The sequence below is a fragment of the Maylandia zebra genome, linkage group LG18 (genome assembly GCF_041146795.1).
Source record: "Maylandia zebra isolate NMK-2024a linkage group LG18, Mzebra_GT3a, whole genome shotgun sequence".
NCBI lineage: Eukaryota > Metazoa > Chordata > Actinopteri > Cichliformes > Cichlidae > Maylandia > Maylandia zebra.
In genome coordinates this window covers 4,877,212-4,904,792 of record NC_135184.1, presented here as the reverse complement: position 1 = coordinate 4,904,792, position 27,581 = coordinate 4,877,212, and the positions used below count along the sequence as shown (strand labels likewise).

Below are 27,581 nucleotides of genomic sequence, written 5' to 3'. Positions count from 1 at the left end.
CTCAGTGTGACATGGGCTCCTGTCATGACTGCTTGGAGGGAGAAGAGATCAAAGTTAGTCTCAATCAAAACATACAACAGAGACTTCATGGCCTGGTGACAACCATAGGATAGCTGACAGACTGGCAGAGAACTGGAGGAGACGCTGATGTTAAATCAATCAATCAATCTTTATTTATAAAGCACTTTTCATACAAAAAAAAAAAAAAATGTAGCACAAAGTGCTTTACATAGTTAAAAGCAGCCCACCCCACCCTCCAACTCACTCCCCACACTCTCATTAACATAAATGATGTGAATACACACATATCTCCCCCCCCCACACACACACACACACACACACATACACACACGCGCACACTTAAAGAGTAAAAATTGGGCTGGGCTCGCATGAGCCAAGTGAAGAAACACTATAACAGGGAGCCGTCTGCACCGGGAGCCGGTCACAGACCACAGCCTGATGATTGCCGGCAATGATGAACAGATGAACGAGGCAGGTGTGGACTCCGGGCTCCACCTGAACAGACCAGGCCGGAGCGGAGAAACACTGAAGACTCACAGGGACCTGGGGTGACCCCTCGTCTGGAGCTCTTCTCAGCTCTTTCCGGAAGGGTGGCATGGTTGCCCCTCTGTTGGTCTTCCGTAAACTCTTGCGCACTGGGGGTCTCTGCATGTCTGGAGCCTGGATCTCCTCCATACCTGCTTCATGCCTGCTTCATGGGGAACGGGACTATGGCTCCGCACGCCCTCTAGCAGATCGTTACATGAAGGAACCTTTTAAATACAAGTGCAGTCATGCTCACAGGTATACACACGGGTGCAAAAATCACAGGAGATGAGTGAAGTTTGGTGCCAACAGTTTTATTGAACAGACGAGATAAACAAAAATTTAGAAAAAAAACACAAAGCCCTCTACAGTGTTTTCCGTGAGCACATGCAGGCCAAAAGCCAACAACGATAAAAATGAAGACTCCCAGTGCACTTCTAAACCCCTTTATGGGAGAGGAGTCACCAGCTGCTCATCCTTTATTATATAATTATCCATATTTTTTCTTTAAACTTATTTAATTCCAATTTTAAACTAGATTTATTTCTTTGTGTACAAATTGTTTTCTTAAAAACAATTATTATAGAATGTTTTTATTAATGTCTCACTTTGACCAGTGTATCCAATTTACACAACTTTGCTTCCTCTATAATATTCAACATTTGTCTTGCATAACTTTCTGGGCTTTCTTCCATCTTTAGCCATCATTTTTATAGCTTTTTTTGACAGGTTTATGCCCGAGGTCAGCTCACAGGGTCAGGAATAATGACTGTTATGCCAGCCTCACAGTAAGAAGGAATTAATACTTAGGGGTGGGTTTTGATTATCGATTTATTGATTAAAATCGATTCTAGTTTGGATAACATATCGATTCATTAAAATCCTGTTACCTGGTTCTTCCTGACCTTGTACTTTCTCCTCACATTCTCCTCTTTCCTCTCTCCCTCTTCGGACTGACAATCATATACAAATAGATTTTATTCGATTAGATGAAAAATTACATTCATATGAAAAAAAATACTATTAAGATCACTAACAAAAAGTCCTCTCAGTTTACTTTCAACCAAAAGGCAAATAACCAAACCACACGAACATCTAATAAAAGATAAATATTGAAACACTGAAGCACCCCCAAAAATGGGCTAAAATCACCCCTGATTGCCTTCATGTTTTTCTGTCTTTTATCCTCAATTACTTTGACACAAAGGCATCTGCTGTGACGCTTACACCTTTGATAAAGTCTCGCAAGTGTCAGCTTTCTTTTTATAGATATAAAGATATGGATATGTACTGATACGTGATCAGAATAATAATATTTCTAACTGAGGCAAAATTTCCCAGATTCAAATCGACTCAAATCAAATCGGAATCGAATCGATTCTAGAAATCAGTGACAATGTCCAGCCCTATTAATACTACAGATTTTCATGCCTTTAAAACAAGTTGCACTAACAAATGTAAGCTATAAATTTCACTAATTAGGGGATTCTACAACTTTGGACAGTTTGGGCCCTCTCTGTGACTCAGACTTCTCACCTGTGTGAAGTCGCATGTCTCTTCAACTGTAGGTTTAGACGAAATCTTTCCCCACATGTGCTACAGGAATATGGCTTCTCACCTGTGTGAATTGCTATGTGGGATTTCAACCTTGATTTAAAATGAAATCCTTTCCCACAAGTGCTACAGGAATATGGCATCTCACCTGTGTGAATTTGCATATGTCCCTTCAACTGTGTGTTTAGACGAAATCTTTCCCCATATGTGCTACAGGTATATGGGTTCTCACCTGTGTGAATTGTTATGTGGGATTTCAAACTTGATTTTAAATTAAATCTTTTCCCACAAGTGCTACAAGAATATTGTTTCTCACCTGTGTGAGTTTTGATGTGCCTAGCCAAGTCTGACATAAAACGAAATCTTTTCCTACAGGTGCCGCAAGAATGTGGTTTCCCACCTTTGTGAATTTGTATATGTTGATTCAAGTTTGGTTTAGAATTAAATTTTTTCCCATAGGTGCTACATAAATGTGCTGTCTTGGAATTTTGAACTGTCAGTCCTGATACAATTTGCGCTGACTTTATACTGTGTGAATTATCATCCTTTTTTTCGTCCTGATCTGTGTCAGTAGAGTTGTGAGAAAGGAGCTGGTCACTGCTTGGTCCTGGTTCACTGTGGTCACTTTCTTTACAGGCAGAAAATGTTCCGGTCTCCTGCTTTTGTACAAGCGGTTTTCCCTCTTGAGTGGTACTGAGTTTCTCCTGTTCCCCTTTAATCTGCGAAGGATCCTCCTGGTCCAGAGTGGAGTTGTTCTTCTGGTTACAGACCTGCTGATCTGTGAGCCCTCCCTCATCCTTACAGTCATGTTGTGGTAAATCTGAAGCAACAGATTAAAAAAAAAAAGCAGCAAAAAAAGACATACATTTGAGAAATTACAAGGTAACCATTAGCAGGTCTCCACATGGTAAGCATGTTGCACAGATATACCAATTACAGGCATGTTGGAGGGACAAGCTGTTTTGCAGAGGACACTCCTCTTATGATCAATTTAAGTTTGGAATTGTATATTCCAGAAAGCAGAATATAAAATCTGTTTAAATCATTTTTCCCATTCCATGCTGCAGAGAAAACATGTAATTCTTTAAACTGCCCAAGCAAAAAGAGAATCGATTGGGCGGAAATTTTAAATTGAAACAATTGTCTTCTTCCTTCCTTCTTCTCATAAATATTACTCTGTTGGAATTTGTGTGATATAGGGTGACTGTTGAGTCTTTGTTTTAATGTGCATGCGTCAGCTCAGTAAATATCTAAAACAGTTGAACTCTTCAAACTCTGGCGTTGAATGACAGATATCGCACATTAATTAATATAAACAGATCATCTACGATGAGAAAATAAAGACAATATACAGTGAGGAACATAAGTATTTGAACACTCTGCGCTTGTGCAAGTGGCTCCTCCCTGAGTCTGCCAGAGGTTTCTTTGCAAGTACTCCCACTTAGAAATCATGGAGGGGTCTGAAATTCACATTCAATTAAGGAAATCATTATTTCTAAAAAAAAAAAATTGTTTGTATTGCACTGCTCCACATAATACATAGACACCCTCTAATCTTAAGATTAGGTTCTGGGGTGGCCTAGCCAGTCTCCTGACCTAAGTCCTCTGGAAGAACCTTTGGAGGGAGCTGAAACTGTGTTGCTCAGTGACAGCCCCACAAGCTGACAGATCTAGAGGAGATCTTTGTGGAGACCTGTACAAACCTGGTCAAGAACAACAGGAAGCCTTTGACCTCTGTAATTGCAAACAAAGGCTTCTGTACCAAAGATTAACACTGATTTTCTCAGGTGTTCAAAAACTTATGTGGATGGTATTGGAGCCATGGGTGGCTTCAAACGATCCACAATCATCCCTGTGACCAAGAACAACAAGCCCTCATGCCTGAATGGCTACTGGCCAGGCTCTTAAAAGTTTATTTTGTCGCCCAGACAGAGTAATATTAAAACTAAGTAGCTGCCACCATTGATGGAAACTGGATTTGGGTGGGCCACGCTACGAATTCTAGGATATGTTGGGCCACGAAGTATACACCCGACCCATCCTTCAAATCTGGGTAAAAGGAGGACACACTTGTCGGACGCATAGGAGTTTCTTGGACATTGGAGAGACCAAGCAACCGCTTCATAAATGCAGGGCACAAAAAAAGAAGAACCACCTTGATGGACAAGACTTAGCTGAGAGGCCAGAAATTTTGGCTCTTAAAACATGCGTCAGTTTCCTTATTGGAGTTGGTCCTTCGATTCTTCATGCACCTCTATAACATATCGCTGAGGTCAGATTAGGACTCAACATGAGTTATATTCAGTTTTGTATTAAGAAATCTACCTACAATTTGACAGTTTGACTACAATTTTGCATACCTATTCTGTTTAACTTTACTTCAGGGTTCCACATGATGCCTAGTTCCTGCCCAGTCCAGACGACGATGCCTTTGGTTTCCTGGTTACGTGCAAGCTGCTCTCCTTCCTGATTGGTGTACATTTCCTCCTGTTCCGGGTCTTCTTGGTTGAGACTGGGGTTCCTCTCCTGGCTACAGACCTGCGGGTCATCTAGATCCTCATTTTCCTTACAATTATGTTGCTGTGGGAGGTCTTGATGGAACAAATGACAACAAACATGAAAAAAGTTACACTGTGAGCATGTCTCTCAGATATGTGAGCGATGTTTAAGGTGCACAAATTTTTTAAATATTATCTCTCGTGCGGTTGGCAGCAAGGCAAAATGGCTGCGTAATTTCTGAGCTCCTCGGGGTCGAGCAAATTTCCCCTTAAATTCAAGTTCTTTTTACTACTTCTATGTTTAAAACAATGCAGGGGTGGGGACAAAGACAAAGAAAAAGAACAAGATACATGGACCAACTGAACAGTATTTTCCAGAAGAGAGAGAGAACACGCATGCGGATAAGGCTAACTCAGATAAAGAAAATGGCGAGGGGGCCAAACTCAAATCTTTGCAAGAGGGCATTAAAAATATCAGCCAACAAATCTTTGACCTCCGGACGGAGATGAAAGCTGACTTCAACGCATTCAAAGAAGATTTCAGGCGTGAGTTGAAAGAAGACCTGAATAAATTCAAAAAGACACAAACCAACAGCTAACGGCTAATAAGCTAGCAGTCCAAGAATACAGTGAGAAACTTGAGGAAGCCGAAACACGAGTGGCAAAAAGCTAGAAGACCTTCAGTCTAGATCGACAAGAAATAACCTGCGAATTTACGGAGTCCCAGAAGGAGAAGAGGGCAACTCTGTAATAAGCTTTGGTGAAAATGTGATCAGAAGAGAGAGGCTAATACCTGATGGCACTGACCCTGAAAAATAGCCACAAAAAGTTGCGATGGATAAGCTTGGAAAATAGTTTTAAACCAGGACAATATGACAAGGCTTTCAAAGAGTGGACCAACAGGGGCCTGACTGCTTTCTGTTTAATTACCAAAAGGGACAAAGGTAGGAGCTTTTCAAGAGCTTAAAGACATGTTTGAATTGAAAAACCAGGATTTGTTTCGATATCTACAACTTCGAGACTACTAAAATAAAGAGATAGCTGAGGCTGAGATGATTAACTCTTTTAATTGAAATGATGTGCAACGCCTACCAACAAAAAACAACAGAAATCTAAATTATACCTCAATTTGATGAAGAACCAAAGATTTATCTTCTGGTCTTGCTCTAAAAATCACTCATTCTGGAAAACAGTGGGTGATAAGGTTTTAGGTCACAAGGTTCCTGAGGACTGTACTACAGTATTTTTAGGAAATATTGATGATAAGGTTAAAAGAGAGGATTTATATTTAACTAAGATTCTTCTCACTGCAGCAAGAAAAGCCATTACCAGGCTGTGGCTTAAGCCTGAGACTTCCTTCACTGGACAAACATAATTCAAAATTTTTGTTTTTTATTAAACAAACAGAAGATGTTGAACCCGGTTTATATTTTACAGTGCTAAGAGAAAACATGTCTTCAGTGAGGTAGTATGCTAGACGGTAATACACGCCACGTGTCTTTGTCATGTCATCACCCAACGTTTTAATATGTAATCTGTATATTACAGTTTTACATACCTACTGTGGTCAGCTTTACTCCAGATTTCCACAACAAATCCACCTCTTCACCAGTCCACACATTAATGCCTTCAGCCTCCTGCTTCAGTTCAAGCTGCTCTCCTTCCTCACTGCTGCACATTTCCTTCTGTTCCTCTCTAGTCTGTGGAGGCTCTGGGTCCTGCTGGTGGAGACTGGAGCTCCTCTCCTGATCACAGACCTGCTGATCATCCAGACCTTCATCAACAAAGGGACACAAGAAAATGGTGACTAATGTGATGATAAGAAAGATCAAGAAAGATTAAAAGGGTCATCTACACTGCAAAAACTCAAAATCTTACCAAGTATATTTGTCTTATTTCTAGTCAAAATTATCTCATTACACTTAAAATAAGACACAATCAGCTACAGGGCAACATTTCAGTAAGCTAAAGGAACTTGTTTCAAGACAGTGAATCTTGAAACTAGAGAAAAACTAGAGATTTTTCACTTGTTCCATTGGCAGATTTTTTCACTTAATACAAGATATTTTAGCTTAAAATAGAGTAAAATAGAATATTTGAACACGTCTACCAAAGAAAGTTGCCGGTAAGTCTATTTACACAGATGAAGCTTCATACACTTTACTGTGGTGTATTACTATTGTAGATCAATGCATTTATCCACACATTCCAAATGCTTCCAAAGCATTGGCAGGAATTGTCCACATGCCCACCATGTGGCCAACTCCTCAGTAAGGAAAATCGCTATCCGGTCTTTAAGTCATGACGTGATGAATCCTGCTTCCAGTTTTCCAGATTAACTGGCGTCGCAGATCAACTGGCTTTGGTCGAACAGATGTGTGGTAGACTTGCCTTTCAGGAGCCGCTACCGACAAAACAGCAAATAAACAGCAAATATTTAATCTGTGATATTTGTGAGGTTACCTCAAACACACTGTGTCAGCCTTGTTGCTCTTTAACAACAAAATGTTTAAAAATGTCGCGAGTTTACCTGGATATTCTCATGCAGGAGGCGATCGCGAAAACAGCAAACAATTAACACCACGCCGATGCTGCTCACGGGACAGCAAGAGTAAACGATCGGGAGAATCCTGTAGTTGTTATCGCTCCCCTCGTACGTTCTATTACTCCGATTTCAGAATCACAACTAAAGCGTGCAGTTTACTTTGTGTGCACTCAAATGGAGTCGAGTCAACTAGCTCCACCTGTGGCTAAGTGCCATAGCCTACAGCCAGATTAACTTGTGACAGACATCTGCACCTGGCTCCATCGCCACGTTTGAATTTGTTTCGTGCACAATACATTTGGAACTTTCTATTTTGTCTGTTTTTGTGTCTTGCAAATAAACCTTTAAAATACATGAAATTGTATCATGTATTTATTTTTAGCCTACATCAGTAGGAAATGCCAAATTATATACACAAAGTTACATAAATCACTACTCAATCATGATGATTTCAGTATTTCTTCCCATAACAAAGAAAGAAAGAAAGCACCCGCTGCTTTGTTGCGAAGAGCGATACGCGCTTTCATGTCAAAAATCGTCATAAATAAGAAAAAGTCGCCAGATTTGTCGCTAGTCGCTTTTTAGAAAAACAGAGTCGCTAAAGGTAGTGATGTGACGTTCTGTATCGAGGCTTCAAAGCCTGTGTAGAGTAATGGAGGGGGCGTTTCCGCGATGCGCGTATCGAGGCTTGCTTCATTTATGGGAGGAGCTGAAAATGATGACGTCCGAAGCCTCGCTGCCCGGCTGTACCACGTGACTGGTTCATGAAGTGGTTCGAACTTTGCCGCGAGATATGACAGCGATATAAACCCCTCAGACTTCATTCAAAATGTAGGTGTTTGATGGAGAGTTGCGGTTAGTGAGAGTTTGGAGACAGTTTGGAGGTTTATGAGAGTGAGGAGAGAAAGTCAGGAGAGAATGGAGCCAGCTAAGAAGAGGAGGATGTCCTCCCCTGTGTGGGAACATTGTGATTTTATTCCTCCCAACAAGCTATGTAAATTTCTACAGAAGATGTATTTTCATAATACTGATGGTGCAATACAATTTATGTTAAGCTGTCTTTACTTTTGTACAAGGTGAAGTGTTTGCTATGTGCCAGGGAGCTGGGATATAACAACAACACCTCATCCATGCTTAGGCACTACAGAGCTTTGCATGTGAATAGGGGGAACACCGATTCTGGAGCAAGACCAGGTGAGCCATCAAATGCCATGATAATATAGCATGCAGTAATGTTACTAAATGATATAACAATATTATACAATTGTAATAAGTTACGTGTGTGATATTTATATTTGTGCTTTGTCTTTATTGTCTTTCCTCAGGAGAACAATCTCAAATAGATGAAGACCTGGTTAGCATGGTGATTGAGCCAGTTAGCATTGTGGAGGACAAAGGATTTAAAAGATTTGTTAAATCATTAAATCCTAGCTATGTTCTCCCCACTAAAAAAAGGCCATAAAAGCAGTGAAAATTTAGTTTTTACAGAATAAAATGTGAACAGGCAGGACTGAGGCTCAAAGCCTCAGTGTGTAGCTGTCCATACCTCAACGTTACAAAAGCACAACCACTGTTACAAAACACCCCAACCACACCTCACCTCACAGTAAATGATCATTTCCATTTTAAGCATTTCCAAATGATCATTTCCATACTGCCAGTATAAATATACACAGTATACTGTGTTAGGTATTTTAGTACCATGGGAGCATTTACTGGATATTGTTTTATAGTGACATTATGCAGGAAAACTCTGTCATTCAATAAGGCCCCTTTGTTTTAGTTATTTTTCTCTTTGACCCAAGAATTGATGTGTGAGAATCACAGGCTGGTACAAGGTTGAAATACCACAGAGATCACTCCCTCAGCTACATTAGTTTCTTAATCTTTTAGACGCCTGTTGAAGGCCAGATGGTTTGTTTCAGATTTCACTAATGAAAGAACTCTTTGTTTTGTGCCTTGAAAATATGTCGCTGAGATAATCACAATTGTAGCTGAACTGATAAACTACACAAAGGATGCTTCTTCACCCAAGGGCAGGAAGACGCTCCCTTATCTTGGTCTGTACTGGTTTAAACTGATAATCTGCTGTCTCATGAATTTTACCCTCTATATAAACTGTTGTACTTGTGAATAAAGTTGAGTCGATTTGGGAAGACAATCTGAAGCAGTCTCTGTTTTCTTGTTCTCCCAAGCTGCTCCCGAGCTGCTCGTACTAACACGCTGAATGGCATGCTTGAATGTTACTTGAGAATATATTTGACTGTGTTACAGATTAAGGGACAATCTCTGCTGATAGGTGAAGCTACAATCTCTGCTGATAGACGCCCACGCCTCGGAGGAAGCCGATCCACGGATTAGGCCCTGGAAGCCATTTCCTTCAATTTTGGTGTCAGAAGTGGGATCCTGACGAAGGTAGGCACGTGTCTTTTTATTTTATAAGACTTTGTTATGCCTTTCTCAGTGATCCACATAGAAACGGGATACGCTGACGAGGCCTTTCTCAGTGGCCCACATACAGTGGGGCAAAAAAGTATTTAGTCAGCCACCGATTGTGCAAGTTCCCCCACTTAAAATGATGACAGAGGTCAGTAATCTGCACCAGAGGTACACTTCAACTGTGAGAGACAGAATGTGAAAAAAAAAAATCCATGAATTCACATGGTAGGATTTGTAAAGAATTTATTCGTAAATTAGGGTGGAAAATAAGTATTTGGTCACCTCAAACAAGGAAAATCTCTGGCTCTCACAGACCGGTAACGTCTTCTGTAAGAAGCTTTACTGTCCCCCACTCGTTACCTGTATGAATGGCACCTGTTTGAACTCATCATCTGTATAAAAGACACCTGTCCACAGCCTCAAACAGTCAGACTCCAAACTCCGCCATGGCCAAGACCAAAGAGCTTTCGAAGGACACCAGGAAAAGTATTGAAGACCTGCACCAGACTGGGAAGAGTGAATCTACAATAGGCAAGCAGCTTGGTGTGAAAAAATCAAATCAAATCAAATCACAAATCAAATCAAATCACAAATCAAATCAAATCACTTTTTATTGTCACATCACATGTGCAGGCACACTGGCACAGCACATGCGAGTGAAATTCTTGTGTGCGAGCCCCACAAGCAACAGAGATGTGCAAACACAACAACACAAACGAGCAAAATACAAGAATGGCCAACCTGAAACTAATAAATATATGTACAATATATAATAGTGTATGCATTTCTGGATGTGTATACTAAATATTTTCCTACGTGTGTGTGTGTGTGTGTGTGTGTGTGTGTGTGTGTGTGTGTGTGTGTGTGTATGTATACACATTTTTACAAATTAAATAGTAAAAAAATAAAATAAAATAATAATAATAATAATAAAATATATAAAATATACAGAGTTGAGACATGTGCAAAACAAGTGGCATTTATATACAGTATGGAGTGCATAATGTTGAAGTTCCAGTAGTGAAGCTGAGGTGTCTATGACGTGTTCAGCAGTCTGATGGCCTGATGGAAAAAGCTGTCTCTCAGTCTGCTGGTTCGGGACCGGATGCTGCAGAACCTCCTTCCTGATGGAAGCAGTCTGAACAGTTTATGGCTGGGGTGACTGGAGTCCTTGATGATCCTCCCCGCTTTCCTCAGGCACCGCTTCCTGTAGATGTCTTGGAGGGAGGGAAGCTCACCTCCAATTATCCGTTCAGAGCACCGCACTACTCGCTGGAGAGCTTTGCAGTTGTAGGCGGTGCTGTTGCCATACCAGGTGGTGATGCATCCAGTGAGGATGCTCTCAATGGCACAGTGATAGAAGGTCCTGAGGATGCGGGGGCTCATGCCGAATCTTTTCAGTCTCCTGAGAAAGAAGAGGCGCTGCTGCGCCTTCTTCACTGTTTTGTTTGTGTGTACTGACCACGTAAGATCCTCAGCCAGGTGTACGCCAAGGAACCGGAAGCTGCTCACTCTCTCCACAGCAGCCCCGTTGATGGTGATGGGGGTGTGTACTTCTCTGCACCTCCGGAAGTCCACTATCAACTCCTTTGTCTTTGCGACGTTGAGGGTGAGATGGTTGTCTTGACACCAGTGGGTCAGGGCGCTGACCTCCTCCCTGTAAGCCGTCTCATCACCGTTGGTGATAAGACCCACCACTGTAGTGTCGTCCGCAAACTTCACAATGATGTTGGAGCTGTTAGTGGCTGTGCAGTCGTAGGTGTAGAGTGAGTATAGGAGAGGGCTCAGTACACACCCCTGTGGAGCACCAGTGTTCAGTGTGATGGGGGATGAGGTGATGCTGCCCAGTCTGACCACCTGGCGTCTGTCAGACAGGAAGCTAAGGATCCAGCTGCAGAGGGAGCTGCTCAGTCCTAGATCCTGCAGTTTCCTGCCCAGCTTCGAGGGAACGATGGTATTGAATGCTGAGCTGTAATCTACAAACAGCATCCTCACATACGTGTCTCTCTTCTCCAGGTGTGACAGGGCAGTGTGTAGTGTCAGGGCTATGGCATCATCAGTGGACCTGTTGTGGCGGTATGCAAACTGTAGAGGGTCCAGTGAGTCGGGTAGTGCAGAGCAGATGAAGTCCCTGACCAGCTTCTCGAAGCATTTGCTTACGATGGGGGTCAGGGCTACAGGTCGCCAGTCGTTCAATGAGGAGATGGTGGAGGATTTGGGTACAGGGACGATGGTGGCCATTTTGAAGCAGGCTGGGACTACAGACAGAGAGAGGGAAAGGTTGAAGATGTGCGTGAACACTCCAGCCAGCTGAGCCGCGCATGACCTGAGGACGCGGCCGGGAATCCCGTCCGGACCAGTAGCTTTGCGTGCGTTCACCTTCCTGAAGCACTTCCGCACATCCTCCTCAGACACAGTGTGCGCACTGACGTCATCCGCGGTGCGTAGAATACGTTTAGATCCTCACACAGAGAGGCCGTGGTCTGCGGTGTGCTGGTTTTCCCTCTAAAGTCTGTGATCGTGTTTAGTCCCTGCCACATACTCCGAGGGTTGTCAAACTGTTGTTCCACCCTGTCCCTGTACTCACGTTTGGCTGCTTTGATCGTCTTCCGGAGTTGGTAATGTGCGTGTTTGTAGTCCGATGTGTTCGCGGAGGCAAAGGCGGTGTTCAACTGTGGGAGCAATCATCAGAAAATGGAAGACATACAAGACCACTGATAATCTCCCTCGATCTGGGGCTCCACGCAAGATCTCATCCCGTGGGGTCAAAATGATCATGAGAACGGTGAGCAAAGATCCCAGAACCACACGGGGGGACCTGGTGAATGACCTGCAGAGAGCTGGGACCAAAGTAACAAAGGTCACCATCAGTAACACACTACAACGGCAGGGAATCAAATCCTGCAGTGCCAGACGTGTTCCACTGCTGAAGCCAGTGCATGTCCAGGCCCGTCTGAAGTTTGCCAGAGAGCACATGGATGATACAGCAGAGGATTGGGAGAATGTCATGTGGTCAGGTGAAACCAAAGTAGAACTTTTTGGTATAAACTCAACTCGTCGTGTTTGGAGGAAGAAGAATACTGAGTTGCATCCCAAGAACACCATACCTACTGTGAAGCATGGGGGTGGAAACATCATGCTATGGGGCTGTTTTTCTGCCAAGGGGACAGGACGACTGATCCGTGTTAAGGACAGAATGAATGGGGCCATGTATCGTGAGATTTTGAGCCAAAACCTCCTTCCATCAGTGAGAACTTTGAAGATGAAACGAGGCTGGGTCTTCCAACATGACAATGATCCAAAACACACCGCCCGGGCAACAAAGGAGTGGCTCCGTAAGAAGCATTTGAAAGTCCTGGAGTGGCCTAGCCAGTCTCCAGACCTCAACCCCATAGAAAATCTGTGGCGGGAGTTGAAAGTCCGTGTTGCTCGGCGACAGCCCCAAAACATCACTGCTCTCGAGAAGATCTGCATGGAGGAATGGGCCAAAATACCAGCTACTGTGTGTGCAAACCTGGTAAAGACCTATAGTAAACGTTTGACCTCTGTTATTGCCAACAAAGGTTATGTTACAAAGTATTGAGTTGTATTTTTGTTATTGACCAAATACTTATTTTCCACCCTGATTTACGAATAAATTCTTTACAAATCCTACCATGTGGATTCATGGATTTTTTTTTCACATTCTGTCTCTCACAGTTGAAGTGTACCTCTGGTGCAAATTACTGACCTCTGTCATCATTTTAGGTGGGGGAACTTGCACAATCGGTGGCTGACTAAATACTTTTTTGCCCCACTGTAGTAACAAGTGGGATACACTGAGGAGCCTTCTTTAGTGGCCCACATAGAAACACAGGAAGTTGCCTGTTGTTTTGTAAATTAAAGCAGAAAGGACGCAGGAAGTTGCCTGTGGTCATAAAGCGAGAAGTTGCTCGTTAAAAAGTGAGAAGTTGCTCACCAAAAAGATAAAATTGCTAGCAAAAAAATCAAGTAGCCTCAGGTGTGCCACAGCAAAAAAAAAAAAACTAACTTAAATCCTTCAAGCGTCTAAACCCCTCTGGAAATCACTGACCATGGGTCAGAATAATTCAAAGACCTTAGACGGGTCCGATAAAAAATCCTACAGCCTATGTTTCTGCATTACAGAGAAGTACCAGATACCACCACTTGGGTGGGCCTGATTATAGATATATATTATGTCAACGAATCCCAGGTGTGACTGAATCTCAGCTTATTGAAGAAGTAGAGGAACTAGACCCTAAAAATGACCAAGCAGCCAACACCACCTCGTTTTTGTGGATAAACGATGACAAGATCACAGCCTTTTTTCAAAATCTAAAGAAATTTCTGCTCACAATGTCTAGAGATAAAATTGATTTAAATGCAGTAACCATGTGCAAGCAAAAGCCAGATGAATCTATTCTAGTGTTTATGAAACGTTTCACGCACTGCTGGACTAATGAGGCATGCATGCCTGAAGGTGGAAATGATCAGATTTTCATAACAACATTTTTAAACAATATTCATCCAGAATGTTCACAACTATTGAAGCTGACTGCCACTGATAATCTCTATGACATGAAGATAAAGAACTTTATCACACTTGTCAAAACGAAAGCTGGTGCAGATCTTTTTCCCAACAGCACGAAGGCTAAAAGTGTTAAAATGATGTTGAATTTTGATGTTGAAGGCTCAGAGGAAAGTGAGAAAATGATGTATGCAGGGGCCCCGCCCCCTCAACGAGCGCAGCAGGGAGATCTCAGAAGGAGAGATAGGAGTGGAGACGTATGTTTTTACTGTGGAAAAATAGGGCACTGGAGGAGGGAATGCAAATCAGCAGCACGTGGGTCTCAACCACAAAACACAGGACCAGCTCCTGCCACTAGGCGTCAGCAGAGCTCTTCCAGACAAGGTAACTGGCAACGCAGACAGGAATCACATCAAAATAATGGCCCCTTTGCACCTAGGCAGCAACCTTATAATCCACATTTTAATCCCCACCCATATGATAACGAAAGGCTGGACCGACAATAGGGAGGCCCAGGTGAGGATGAGGGACAGTGTGAAGCACTACACACGATGCTGCATTTGCAATTGTCCCGTAACACAGAAAGCTTGCCCATGTTAGATATAGAAACAGGTGAAAAGATTTATTCCTTTTTAGTTGACAGTGGTGCCACTAAAAGTTCACTGTCTGGAAAATTCTATAGTGGGCCTGTTTCCTCTGTGTGCATCATCAACACCATGGGAATAAACGGAACTCTAGTGCAATGCCCCAAAACTCATTCTCTAAAAACACGCTGGGGCCCAAAACCAGATGAAATTACATATCATCCATTCATAATTATTCCAAACTCGCCTGTGAATCTATTAGGCAGAGATTTAATGGCAAAAATGAACTTGTGTATTTCATTTAACACAAAGGGTGAAATGTTTGCAGATACTGATAACAGCTATGTTTTCTCTGCCCTATGCACCGACACCATGGAGAAGGAACAGCCTCTGTGTCAGCTGGACGCCTCAGCAGAGAATGAACTCAATATCCATCTGACTGGTACCCCACGTCACACACTGTGCCAAATACGTGTACAGACACCACTACCAGGTAACCCCATGCCTGGAAGCCACATATTTGTTTCTCTCACACTGTTCAACAACATGATAACTGCTCACACCAGTGAAGGCCAAACAGTGGTTTTGTCACATAACTCAGACGTGGGCTATGACATTACTGCACCATGTCGACACATAGATCTAACCTACCCCATACACTGTACTATCTCTGCTGTCACATTGCCAGCTGAATATCAGAACATGACATTATGGTCAAGAGGTGAGAATGATGTAGGATTTATTAACTGTACACCTTATCATGCTCAGCTGAAACACAACAAGCCGGTATATGTCAAGCAATATCCCATTTCCGCTGAAAAAGCCGCAGCCCTAGACATCATCATAGGAGATTTATTGACAGTTGGAGTAATAAAGCCCACAGTATCTCCATATAACACTCCTGTCAATCCTGTGCCAAAGCCTAACAAACCTGGCATATGGCGTTTCACACAAGACTTAAGGCAAATTAATGCAGTCATTATGCCTCTGCCACCTCTCGTCCCAGACGTTCCCAGCATATTGACATCTATTCCAGCAACAGCTACACATTTTACTGTGGTGGATTTGTGCTCCGCCTTTTTCTCAGTGCCTGTGCATGAGGACACACAGCCGATATTTGCTTTTACACATAGAGATAAGCAGTACACATGGACTCGCTTACCCCAAGGCATGGTAGACAGCCCTGCGGCTTTCTCAATGGTGGTACGTGCTACCCTGGACGGCTTCATTCCTCCAGAGGGCTGTACCCTGATACAGTACGTGGATGATCTCCTCCTCTGTGCTGAAAGTGAAAAACTATGTCAAACTGCCACACACATGCTACTCCAGCACCTCCAACAGACTGGCCACAAAGCATCAGCAAAGAAAATGCAGTACTGTCAGACTTCTGTTCAATATTTGGGATTTACACTGTCTCACGGACAACGTTCCATGACTACAGACAGGGTCAAAGCTGTGACCTCCGTCCCTAAGCCCACTACACAGAAGGAAATGCTGTCTTTCCTAGGCATGGTGAACTATTGCAGACAGTGGATACCAGACTGTTCTTTTCATGACCACATTCTGCGTGAATGCTGCAAAAAAGACAAGCCTCCTCGAATACTGTGGTCAACAGAAATGACTGCCTCTTTCAATGCATTAAAGGGAGCGCTGACCTCCGCCCCTTGTTTGGGTCTGCCTGACTACCACTTACCGTTCCACCTGTACGTCACAGAGAACGGCACAACCTGTGCAGGCGTACTGGCCCAAGAGCATGGCTGTGGCTACCGTCCAGTAGCCTTCTACTCAAAGGTGCTGCCTGCGGTAGTTCAGGGGATACCGGCCTGCCTGAGAGCAGTAGCAGCTTGCTCTATCATGATAAGGGACTGCGAGAAGCTCACACTCTCACATGACACTATTCTACACACCAATCACCAGGTCACGACCATTCTAGCAAACATAACTACACAACATATGACCGCACAACGTCACTCAAGTTATGAAGCTACACTGACTTCAACAGCAAATCTCACTATAAAAGCAAACAGCACACCCAATTCTCCAGCACACTTACTTATTCGTATGCTGTGTTCCTCTGACCGACAGGATGGTTCAGACGAGCCTGACGTTCATGATTGTATGACACGTATACAGGAATCCACAGAACCACGCCCAGACTTAGAGCAGACACCAATCCCAGACTCAGTCATTGTTTATGTGGACGGGTCCTGTTCAAAACCAAATGACAACTCATTTCTTTGTGGCTATTCGGTGGTGACATTGCCTGACATCATACTAGAGGCTCACTCATTACCATTTCACTCAGCACAAAAAGCAGAGCTCATGGCTTTAATACGCGCCTGTGAGCTCCATGTGGATAAGCGGGTGACAATTTACACTGATAGCCGTTATGCATTCGGTGTGGTGCACGACTTTGGCACATTGTGGAGACAGAGAGGCTTCACATCTGCTGATGGAAAATCGATCGCTAATTCTGATCTTGTTCAAAGACTTTTGCAGGCTATACAGCTGCCATCGGCAATTGCAGTTGTTAAAACGAAGGGGCACAGCACGGCTGACACAGACGAAGCAGTGGGAAATGCTCTTGCAGACGTGATCGCGAAAGAAGCTGCTGACTCACAGCAACCACCCAGAAAGGAAGTATTATCTCTGCCTTTACAGCTGCCACTTGTCACACTCCTAGACTATTTAGAAACAAATGTTGACCTAAAATTCATACAAGAGCAAGCCTCTGCCTCAGATTACACTTACTGGGAAAGTAATGATTGTACCTTAGATAACAGAGACGGCTTATACAAAAACCTTGGGGGTTTGATTGCCCTCCCATCTTCACTACTGCCAATCCTTGTCCGACATTTTCACGGTGTGAGTCATGTCGGACAAAGAGGGGTAATAGGAGCAATAAAATCAAGATTTGTAATTGAGAAAACATCACACGCAGTAAAAAGCATATTAGCAACCTGTCTAACATGTGCACTAGGGCTGCCACGATTAGTCGACTAGTCACGATTATGTCAACTATTAAAATCGTCGACGACTAATTTAATAGTCGACGCATCGTTTGAAGCTTTGTAAGATCACAAAGGACGCAGGAATGAGTAGTAGGATTTAAGGGTGTAATAACGGACTGAAACAGAAGATGGCAGCACTGCATGTACAAGGATGCCAGCTGCCGTTAAACCCCGAAGAAGAAGAAGCTGTGTCCCAGAATTCATAGCACAGCCCAGCGCAGTTGTCAACAATGGTGGCAGCTAGTTAGTTTTAACTTTACTCTTATTATTCTTTCTGGGTCACAAAATAAACGTTTAACATATTTTCAGGCAAGAATGTAGCTGTGTAAACCTCAAATATCTGCTCAGTTTATCAAGACACCACATATTTTCAAAAGCTCTCCGACGTTTTCGGAGACGTCTGTTACCCACTAGCTCGTTAGCTAGGCGGGGGCAAGGCTAACTAGAGCCGTGAGAACACCGGACTCCCGGCAAATCGTTTTCAAACCCACCACTGTCTTTCGCTACTCAGGTTAAACATATATATAAGTCACTTAGATAACTTAAAATGTTATTGTTTGGCTTTCTTTAGTATTTTATTTGTTCCTGAGTAAATCGGTTTGGCTAAGATTAAAGTTATAGTTTTTGCACAGCTAAATAAACTTCAAGCAGACAGCTGATCATCAGAAGTTTGAGACGCTGGATAATATACTCCGGTGTCCTGTTATATTTTAGAAAGCAAGGAGTTTATTAAACTTCACCGAAACAATCTGCAAATTTCATTAAAAATTAATAAACTACCATCTTGTCTTTATTTTTAGTTAGCACAAACACTTCAAGCTGTAAGCTAATGATAGTTATATAAGACCAGATGCTGCTGGTGCAATAAGCTGTACGCTGTACGTCCAATGGATGATGATCTGATTAGTCGACTAATCGCAAAAATAATCGGTGACTAGTCGACTATCAAAATAATCGTTTGTGGCAGCCCTAATGTGCACGAACTAATGTAGGTAGCTCAAAAGCAAAACATCAGCATTTACCACAACCAGATTTCCCATTTCATACATTACAAATTGATTTTACACACATGCCAGCACAAGGAAGCATCAAGTACTTACTGGTAATAGTGGATCAATTTAGTAAATGGGTAGAAGCTTATCCAACATCAAAAGAAACTGCAGAAGTAGTCTGTCAAAAGTTGTGCAATGAAATAATACCCAGATTTGGAATACCTCACCAAATTAACAGTGATAGAGGACCTTCATTCACATCAGAAGTAATTCAAAAGTGTGCTAAAACTCTAGCAATAGACTGGAAATATCATGTGTCATACCATCCTCAGAGTTCAGGAGTTGTAGAAAGAATGAATAGGACCATAAATGGTAAATGGCCTGTATTTATATAGCGCTTTACTAGTCCCTAAGGACCCCAAAGCGCTTTACATATCCAGTCATCCACCCATTCACACACACATTCACACACTGGTAAAAAAATTGCCTGACTAAAGCAATGATAGAAACAGGAATGACCTGGGTCAAACTACTTCCTCAAATCCTCTGCGAGATTAGAATGACTCCATCCGCAGCAACCAAATTATCTCCATTTGAAATAATCATGGGAAGACCGTTTCCAACACCATGGTCAGCCTCCAGAGGGGCACCGCTATTGGAAGGGGACATAGACACTGCATTGTCTGACTATGTTCATAACCTGGTAGAAACACTGAATAATAACTATCAGAAAGTTTGTCTCTCTCAGCCTCTCCCTTCCACAGATCCAACCCATCCGTGGAAACCAGGAGACGCGGTGTTGGTGAAGTCGCTAAAACCAAGGGCACTCGGGGAGGCCGCGTGTTCCAGCCCCCAGACTGTACTTGCAGTGACGAGAACCAGCATCCTAACAGACGGACAACCTCAGTGGATTCATGCCAGCAGGGTTAAGACCAGCCCCACCAAACCACCTAAGGCGTCGGATCAAGTAGATGACGACTCAGACGAGCCAGCGCCCGGATTCAATACACCTACAGATGACGACTCAGGCGAGCCAGCGCCCGGATTCAATACACCTACACACACACAATCACTGATTAACACACAACGCCTGAAAGAGCCAAGACTCAGAAAGCCCTTTGATCCCCCACCTGAACAACAACAACAAGGTACTCGAACATCCAGCAGGAACAGAAAGCCTAGAGTACCACACAATGTCTAACCTGATAAAGATAGACTCGTTTCATCCTGATAATGGAGAAAATGAAATGCCCATTGTCATCACACGACGCTTATACGGGGTCTCTCGAACCTGGGACCAGGCCAGGAGATGACTGAAGAACTGTGTTTTTTATATATTTAGGTTATTAATCATATCTACTGCATTAACCTTAGGATTTTTATTTACTATTTCGTATTGTAAACTGCAACCCTGTTCACATTTCTGCAAGCCACATTTTGCTGACAATACCTCATGCTCCACTTGGCAAGACACCCACCTAGTACACTCGTCACGTTCTCTAAAATCAGTAGAAAGCAACACAGACACCACCAATAAACCATCTTATGCACCCCCTAGAGCAGGAGCTAACGCCTGGTATGAAAATGCCAGAATAGCCGCTCGTGACTTAGGAAACAGTAACTGTTATGTCTGTTCAAAGGGTAATCCAGAACAGGTTGTAGTGGGATACCCAATTTCAGGTTTTCCCTTAACAAAGATGCTATTCAAAAATGATAAAAAGGGGCCCTTAACAGTAACCCTGATTGAAGCGGTGCGAGTAGAACTAAGTCCTTTAGATTGTTTATTCATATACACAGGACAAGTCTCTAGTAAGGATGTTAGCATGATTGACGACTCTACCCACCCCTGCAACCCAATGAAGCGCCCCGAAGACCGCACTGAACCTCTTTCGCCCCCAACACAGGTGCGCCATCACCCAAATATCTTGAGGACATGCATACACCGACCAAAACTTGAAAACATAAATTATGACACACAAAACTATACGTTCTTTTCTGACTCTCCAGGAGCACGCTGTAACGAAACATGGCTAGCAGCGAGTGTTGACAGGACACAATATAGACATATGTCTTTTTATATATATGCATATATAAGTACGCATTCAGATAACTCAACAATCCTGCATTCGCCCAACACACTAAACGACTCGTACTGGGGAGGCATATTAAAAGGCTTTACAGCTTCGCGCCTGACCAGACCAATCCCACATGCTTATTGGATGTGCAATAATACTCTTAGATTAGCTCTACCTGTTAATTGGACCGGTACCTGTGGTCTAGTAACTTTAGCTCAAGAACTACTGATACAACAAACCTCGGATCTGCCTGTATCCAGCAGACGTACGAAACGCTCCGCTTAATCACATAACGTTTACATAGATGCTATAAGAGTTCCACGCGGGATACCAAATGAATTAAAGGCACAAGGAGAAATATCAGCAGGGTTTGCCTCAATACTACCGTGGATACAGGTAAACAAAAATGTAGCCTGGATCAATTATGTTTATTACCATCAGCAAAGACATACCAATCTGACCAATACGGCCCTTAAAGCCCTAGGAGAACAGATGTCTGCTACCTCCTTAATGACCATGCAAAATAGAATGGCCTTAGATATGCTGTTAGCTGAGAAAGGAGGTGTTTGTGCTATGTTTGAAGATGTATGCTGTACTTTCATTCCCAAAAATACCGCCCCTGACGGTTCATTCACACAAGCTATGAATAAACTTGAAGCATTGCAGATAGAACTAAGAGCCAATACAGGTCACGGTCAGTGGCTAGACAAGTGGATGCAGGACACGTTTGGAAAATGGAACGAACTAATTGTAGCCTTTCTAACAGTTGTAGCATGTATTATTTTGTTTTTGATGATTATTGCCTGTTGTGTGATACCCTGTGTACGCTCAATGATAACCCATATAGCTACTAGTACAGCTACTTCAATGTATTTGCAATTAGCACAAATTGATCCTGAGGATGTGCCAGATGTTACCAATGATGTTCCTGATGTGTATATTGAACATTAGGTTGTGAACTATTACATTTTATGATTTGCTTTTTATATTATGTTATTACATTTGTGATTTTTCCTTTCTATTTGAGTTATTATTTTAAAAAATAATAAAAGAGTGGAACTGTTAGGTATATAGTGACATTATGCAGGAAAACTCTGTCATTCACTAAGGCCCCTTTGTTTTAGTTATTTTTCTCTTTGACCCAAGAATTGATGTGTGAGAATCACAGGCTGGTACAAGGTTGAAATACCACAGAGATCACTCCCTCAGCTACATTAGTTTCTTAATCTTTTAGGAGACCAGGGGCGGAGCGTGGGGGTGGCTTACTGGGCTTAAGCCTGGGTTGTTTTGTCAGAAGTCCGGGGTATTTTGGAGTGTAATTTTTTCATAGTTAGATGCCTGGCTGACAACTGTATAAAACAAAAAGTACACACAATATTCGAAGCACATAGTGCACACTGTGGGAATTTACGACTGTGCGTGAAATCCCCCCTGATATTGGTATGATCCGAGCTCAGGCACTAAGCGACTGAGCGAGGGGGCGGGGCAGCTGCTACCTGTGTGCGCTGTTGGAGAAACTGAGCCAGCCATACTAAGGAGAGCTTAAGTTTGAGCAGGTACCAAAGCAAATCATTCGTACCGTACAAATAATGTAAATATGACGGTGCATCACGAAAGATTGATATCAAACTGATCACTTGACCCATATTACGTTACTTGCTCTTCAAGTGAATCAACAAATGGCGAAATGAAAAGCCGAACAAATGCTATTTTTTTTAGAGAGTCTTAGCTTACGTGTGTTTATTTCATATTTTCAGTTCTTACCCTCCCCGACTAAATCGGTTTCAGTTATGTACTGAAATATAAGAATGGACATTAGAGGCTTCTTTCAAAGAAAAAACTCAGGTAAATGTTATTTTATATATTATGCTTCGTATGTTGTTCAGTATATTTCTATGCAAAACAAGAGGGATTTGAGTACACAGCAGGATATTCACATTTGTAACCAGATATTTACATACACTTTAGGGAGAAAACATTTTTACTGTACAACATCAATTTAGAGTAAACTTTTGTTTTAGAAAAATATTGAAATATCTTTTGAATTAGTTAAATGTCAGAATAAAGAGAGACAGAGCTGTCTATTTTTTTATCACTTTCATCAAATTTAGGAGTACATGTACACTAAGTTTATTGTTAATTAATAAGAAAACTGCAGACGATTCCATTCTGAGCTGAAGAAGCTTCTGATAGGTTAGTAGAGTCCATGTGAGTAAATTGGTGGCACAGCTGTGGATGCATACAAGGCAAAACACAGAGCCTGTTTCTGTGACATGGGAACATCAAGAGATGTCAACCAAAACACCAGGAACAGAACTGTGGAGCTCCATAAGTGTGGCTCAGTTTGAATACAATTTGGTGCCATTTAAAATTAAGAAATACAGACAGTTTCTCTCTTTACTCTTAAAGTTAACAAATATGTTTTTTATATTTATCAATCTAAAAAAATAAACATTTAGTCTGATTTGATGTTACAATTAAAAAAGTGTTTGTGTTTTGATCTGAAGAGTACATAAATATCTGGTTTCAACTGTATATTTGATGATTGTCAGCACAAAGAGGGAGAGAGAGGAACAGAGAGGGAGATGGAGAATGAGGACAGAACAGAGATGGAACAAGAGCAGGTGAGACACACATGTGTTAGTCAAATGGTTGTTTACCAAAAGTATCACCGTATCATAGGTCCTCATGTATCTCGTACCTAGTGTTTCTTTTTAGGTTTGCTATTTTTCAAATTCTACATTTATTAAGCTTGAACATTTATTAGGCTTGTTTGCACAACAAGGCTAAATAATTATATAAACTTTTCTCAATCTAAATATTGTACTTTGGTAGAATTAAAAAAATAAGTGTAGTGCAGGTCTATGATGATTTTTAGTGCTATCATCTAGTTCTGATTCTGGTTCTGTCTTGCTTAAATCCTAAGTAGTGATGAGTTTGAACTGTTGTAGTCCTGTTTTAATTCCGGACCAGTTCTGGGTCTGGTTGAATTGGGGTTTAGTCCCTGTGTCTTGATACAGCCCCGACTTTGTTCTGCCTCGCTGCTTAATTAAAAAACTAGTTTAAGGTGTCCTGCATGTGTGATATATATTTTTCCCTATATGAAGTCATTCTTTTTTGAACAAAACTCAAAACAGAGCCTATTAATCTTTCAGTCATTTCTAACCCCCCCCAAAACAAAAACACATGCATACTACCCTTTAGGGCTAAGCCCCGGGTGTTTCAAATGTCTGGCTCCGCCTCTGTAGGAGACGCCTGTTGAAGGCCAGATGGTTTGTTTCAGATTTCACTAATGAAAGAACTCTTTGTTTTGTGCCTTGAAAATATGTCGCTGAGATAATCACAATTGTAGCTGAACTGATAAACTACACAAAGGATGCTTCTTCACCCAAGGGCAGGAAGACGCTGCCTTATCTTGGTCTGTACTGGTTTAAACTGATAATCTGCTGTCTCATGAATTTTACCCTCTATATAAACTGTTGTACTTGTGAATAAAGTTGAGTCGATTTGGGAAGACAATCTGAAGCAGTCTCTGTTTTCTTGTTCTCCCAAGCTGCTCCCGAGCTCGTACTAACACGCTGAATGGCATGCTTGAATGTTACTTGAGAATATATTTGACTGTGTTACAGATTAAGGGACAATCTCTGCTGATAGGTGAAGGTACAATCTCTGCTGATAGACGCCCACGCCTCGGAGGAAGCCGATCCACGGATTAGACCCTGGAAGCCGTTTCCTTCATACTGCATCACTACAATATACATGTTTTACACACTCCTTTTGTTGTTGACATTTAAGGCCACACTCTTCAAATTCATTCCAACTCATATTTTTACATTCAGTATATGTCCTACCAGAGCAAATGAAGTTTCAAGAAGCTTAGCGCTGGGGTGAATCAATTGGATGAAAAGCTTCAGTGCTTCATGAAGCTTCATCTGCCCATCACTAGCTAAAGGGGTCTGAAAACTCGCCAAATATAGCGACAAAGTCGCTAAGTTGGTGCTGATGCCCACGTGAATCACACAATGATCCCGCAACCGCAACAAGTTTACATACCTGTATTGTGTGACTTTATCCCGGGTCTGATATTCAGCAGTCTTAGCTGACTGATCTCTTCCTCATACCGGACGATCGTTTTTGCAAACTCTGAGAAGATTTCTTCTGCAGCAGTAGTTAATCTCTCCTGGATAACCTCTCTCAGATGCTGAACTGTAGACATTGCTACAACAACCGATACCATCCAACTAAAGTCTTGAAACTTCTTTCTTTCTTTCTTTCTTACAGTTGTATTGGCAGTTGGCAAACAATTGAAAGGTGCATTACCGCCACCAACTGGTATGGAGTATGGTCTGGAACGACGCTCAAAAAATTAAAAATAAATAAATAAATAAATAAATAAATAAATAAATAAATAAATAAATAAATAAATAAATAAATTACCTTAAGTAGTTTATACACATTTCTGCTGTCAGAGTAATTCCACCACAAATTCAAGTAGGTATGACAGTATGCTTGTAGCTCATATTTGTAAAGCCAGGACGGTTTGCCACTTCATTTTACACATTAAAGAATAGAATAGAATAGAATTCAACTTTATTGTCATTGCACATGCACAGGTACAGGGCAACGAAATGCAGTTTGCATTCATCCAGAAGTGCTTTAGTGATATAGATATATTACAATATATATTAGCAATAATATAGATATGTGAGTATATTACAGAAATGGGTCTATTATGATATGTTATAATGTACACGGTATGAAGTATGTTGTAAATATTCTATAACTATAAGTATGTACAGGCTGTAGTGAGTACAAGCTATGTACAGGCTATGAACAGGATATAAATATGAAAAACTATACAGAATATGAAATAAATAACTTTACAGAATCTGAGATATACAGCTATACAGAAATGGGAACTATGCAAGTTGTAAACAGTTGTAGGATTAAAGATTATTGAATGTACAGAATGATTATTTACACAGAGCTATACAGTAGTGCAGTTAAGATAAGTGAGGGTGTTTGCATTTTAACTGTAAATGTGGAAAATGTCAAGGCTAGCAGAATCCAACTTGGCACACAGCTGTCATTTCATAGTAATAGCATCGTCCCTCTATTCACTGAAGCATCACTTTTCATATAAATTCATACAGCATCTTCTTGTTTTTTTTATTATATTTTCCATCTTTCTTTTTTGTAGTTTCTACAGAGGCTATATAAAGTGCTAGTGGTTGTGAGTGGTGGTTCAGTCCATGTTATTATTATGTGTTTGAGGGTACAGTTGTCCATTGTGGGTGTGTGTATGTTCAGTCCATGAGTTTAACGTGGGTCAGATGTCAGGAGGCAGAGTTCAGGAGTCTGACAGCTGTGGGGAAGAAGCTGTTCCGGTACCTGGTGGTCTTAGTCCGGAGGCTCCTGTAGCGCCTCCCAGAGGGCAGGAGGGTGAAGAGTCCATGTGATGGGTGACTGGGGTCTTTGATGATTTTCCCAGCCCTTTTCAGACACCGCGTCCTGTAGATGTCTTTTATGGCAGGAAGTGGTGCTCCGGCGATGCGCTGGGCAGTTTTCACGACCCTCTGCAACGCCTTCCGGTCCGAGGCAGAGCAGTTCCCGTACCAGACTGTTATACAGTTGGTCAGGATGCTCTCGATGGTGCAGCGATAGAAGTTCACCAGGATGTCTGAGGACAGGTGGTTCTTCCTCAGAGTCCTCAAGAAGAAGAGGCGCTGGTGAGCCTTCTTGACCAGCTTGGAGCAGTTGGTCGTCCAGGTGAGATCCTCGGAGATGTGGACTCCCAGGAACTTGAAGCTGCTCACACGCTCCACAGCCGTCCCCTTAATGTGGATGGGTGGATGTGGGTCAAAGTATGTTTGTAGGTCACATTCACAAAGGTAGCATGGTTTGGCACTTAATTTTACCCATCAGAGTATTTTTCTAGCTAATATTCACAAAGGTAGGAGGGTTCGCCACTTAATTTCGTGTTGTGCGCATGGGCAAAAACAACGGGTAGGATGGATTCCTAGAACAATCGGGAGCAAGGGCGTAGATTTCGCATGGACACAAGGGACATGTCCCCACCAATATCCATATGAGTGCCTCATTAGTAATTTTTGTGCTTAAATGTTGCATAATTTTTCTGAGATCTTTTACTTTGTGGTAATCTTAGATGAGTAGTTTTATGGACAAAACCCACCAGGTCATTCAGTGTTCCCTTAGTGCTAATGTATATAAGAGATGTTGGTGTAATATAACTGAAGTAATGTTGTTAAGTCCTTAAAGTCATATTCTTTTATTGTCATGACTGTATTTGAAGCTTTTTTTTCTTTTGTATGATACCCGATTTATATGGAATATGGCTGAGCTAACCTAAAGTCTAAAATACATTTGTTTAATAGTAATTAACATTATACAATTCACATATAAAACTATGAATTGTAATTTTAAATGGTTTAAAAGCATGTAGAATAGCATATGTAGGCAAGTATATTTCTCTCTTTCTTTCTTTTTTTTTTTTTTATCAAGAAGCAAAGACAAAAAGGAAAAAAAAGAAACAGGGCAGGGTTTGGTGGTTGAATCATCCATCCCCACCAATGCCAAAACCAAATCTACGCCCTTGATTGGGAGTCTTGTTTCTTTTTTTTCCCCTTTCTCTCACCCTCTCTCTCTCACCTTTCTTGCTTCACGCTGCATGTGAGCCTTGTGTTTGCACTGAGTTGAGGGGGAAGGAACGCAAACACTGCCTTATGTTTGCGGAGCAGGGGGGAGGAGCGGTACACTCGCAGTAGCACAGGAACAGAGCAGGGGGGAGA

General features: G+C 42.0%; 1 protein-coding gene across 3 annotated transcripts; it reads right to left on the bottom strand.

Annotated features, from left to right (window-relative positions):
* Positions 1–852: 852 nt before the first annotated feature.
* LOC101474970 (uncharacterized) lies at positions 853–27,581 on the bottom strand. 3 transcript variants are annotated; one of them, XM_076877122.1, is made up of 4 exons: positions 27,442–27,581; positions 6,157–6,372; positions 4,461–4,691; positions 853–2,920 (listed from the first exon to the last, which is right to left on the bottom strand). In XM_076877122.1, exons 2-4 carry the CDS (start codon positions 6,275–6,277, stop codon positions 2,079–2,081), a joined length of 1,194 nt encoding a protein of 397 aa, XP_076733237.1. In that variant the 5' UTR covers positions 6,278–6,372; positions 27,442–27,581; the 3' UTR covers positions 853–2,078. The 3 variants fall into 3 exon arrangements, with proteins under 3 accessions (XP_076733237.1, XP_076733236.1, XP_076733238.1); XM_076877121.1 differs by lacking the exon at positions 27,442–27,581 and adding an exon at positions 24,826–25,020; XM_076877123.1 differs by lacking the exons at positions 853–2,920; positions 4,461–4,691; positions 6,157–6,372 and adding an exon at positions 25,424–26,606.

Excerpts from the sequence above, each read along its gene's own strand:
- LOC101474970 (XM_076877121.1), bottom strand. The coding sequence starts at position 25,009 with ATGGTATCGGTTGTTGTAGCAATGTCTACAGTTCAGCATCTGAGAGAG. Across the intron at positions 6,373-24,825 it reads GATAAAGTCACACAATACAG|GTCTGGATGATCAGCAGGTC; the intron begins GTATGTAAACTT and ends TTGTTGATGAAG. Across the intron at positions 4,692-6,156 it reads AGTAAAGCTGACCACAGTAG|ACCTCCCACAGCAACATAAT; the intron begins GTATGTAAAACT and ends TGTTCCATCAAG.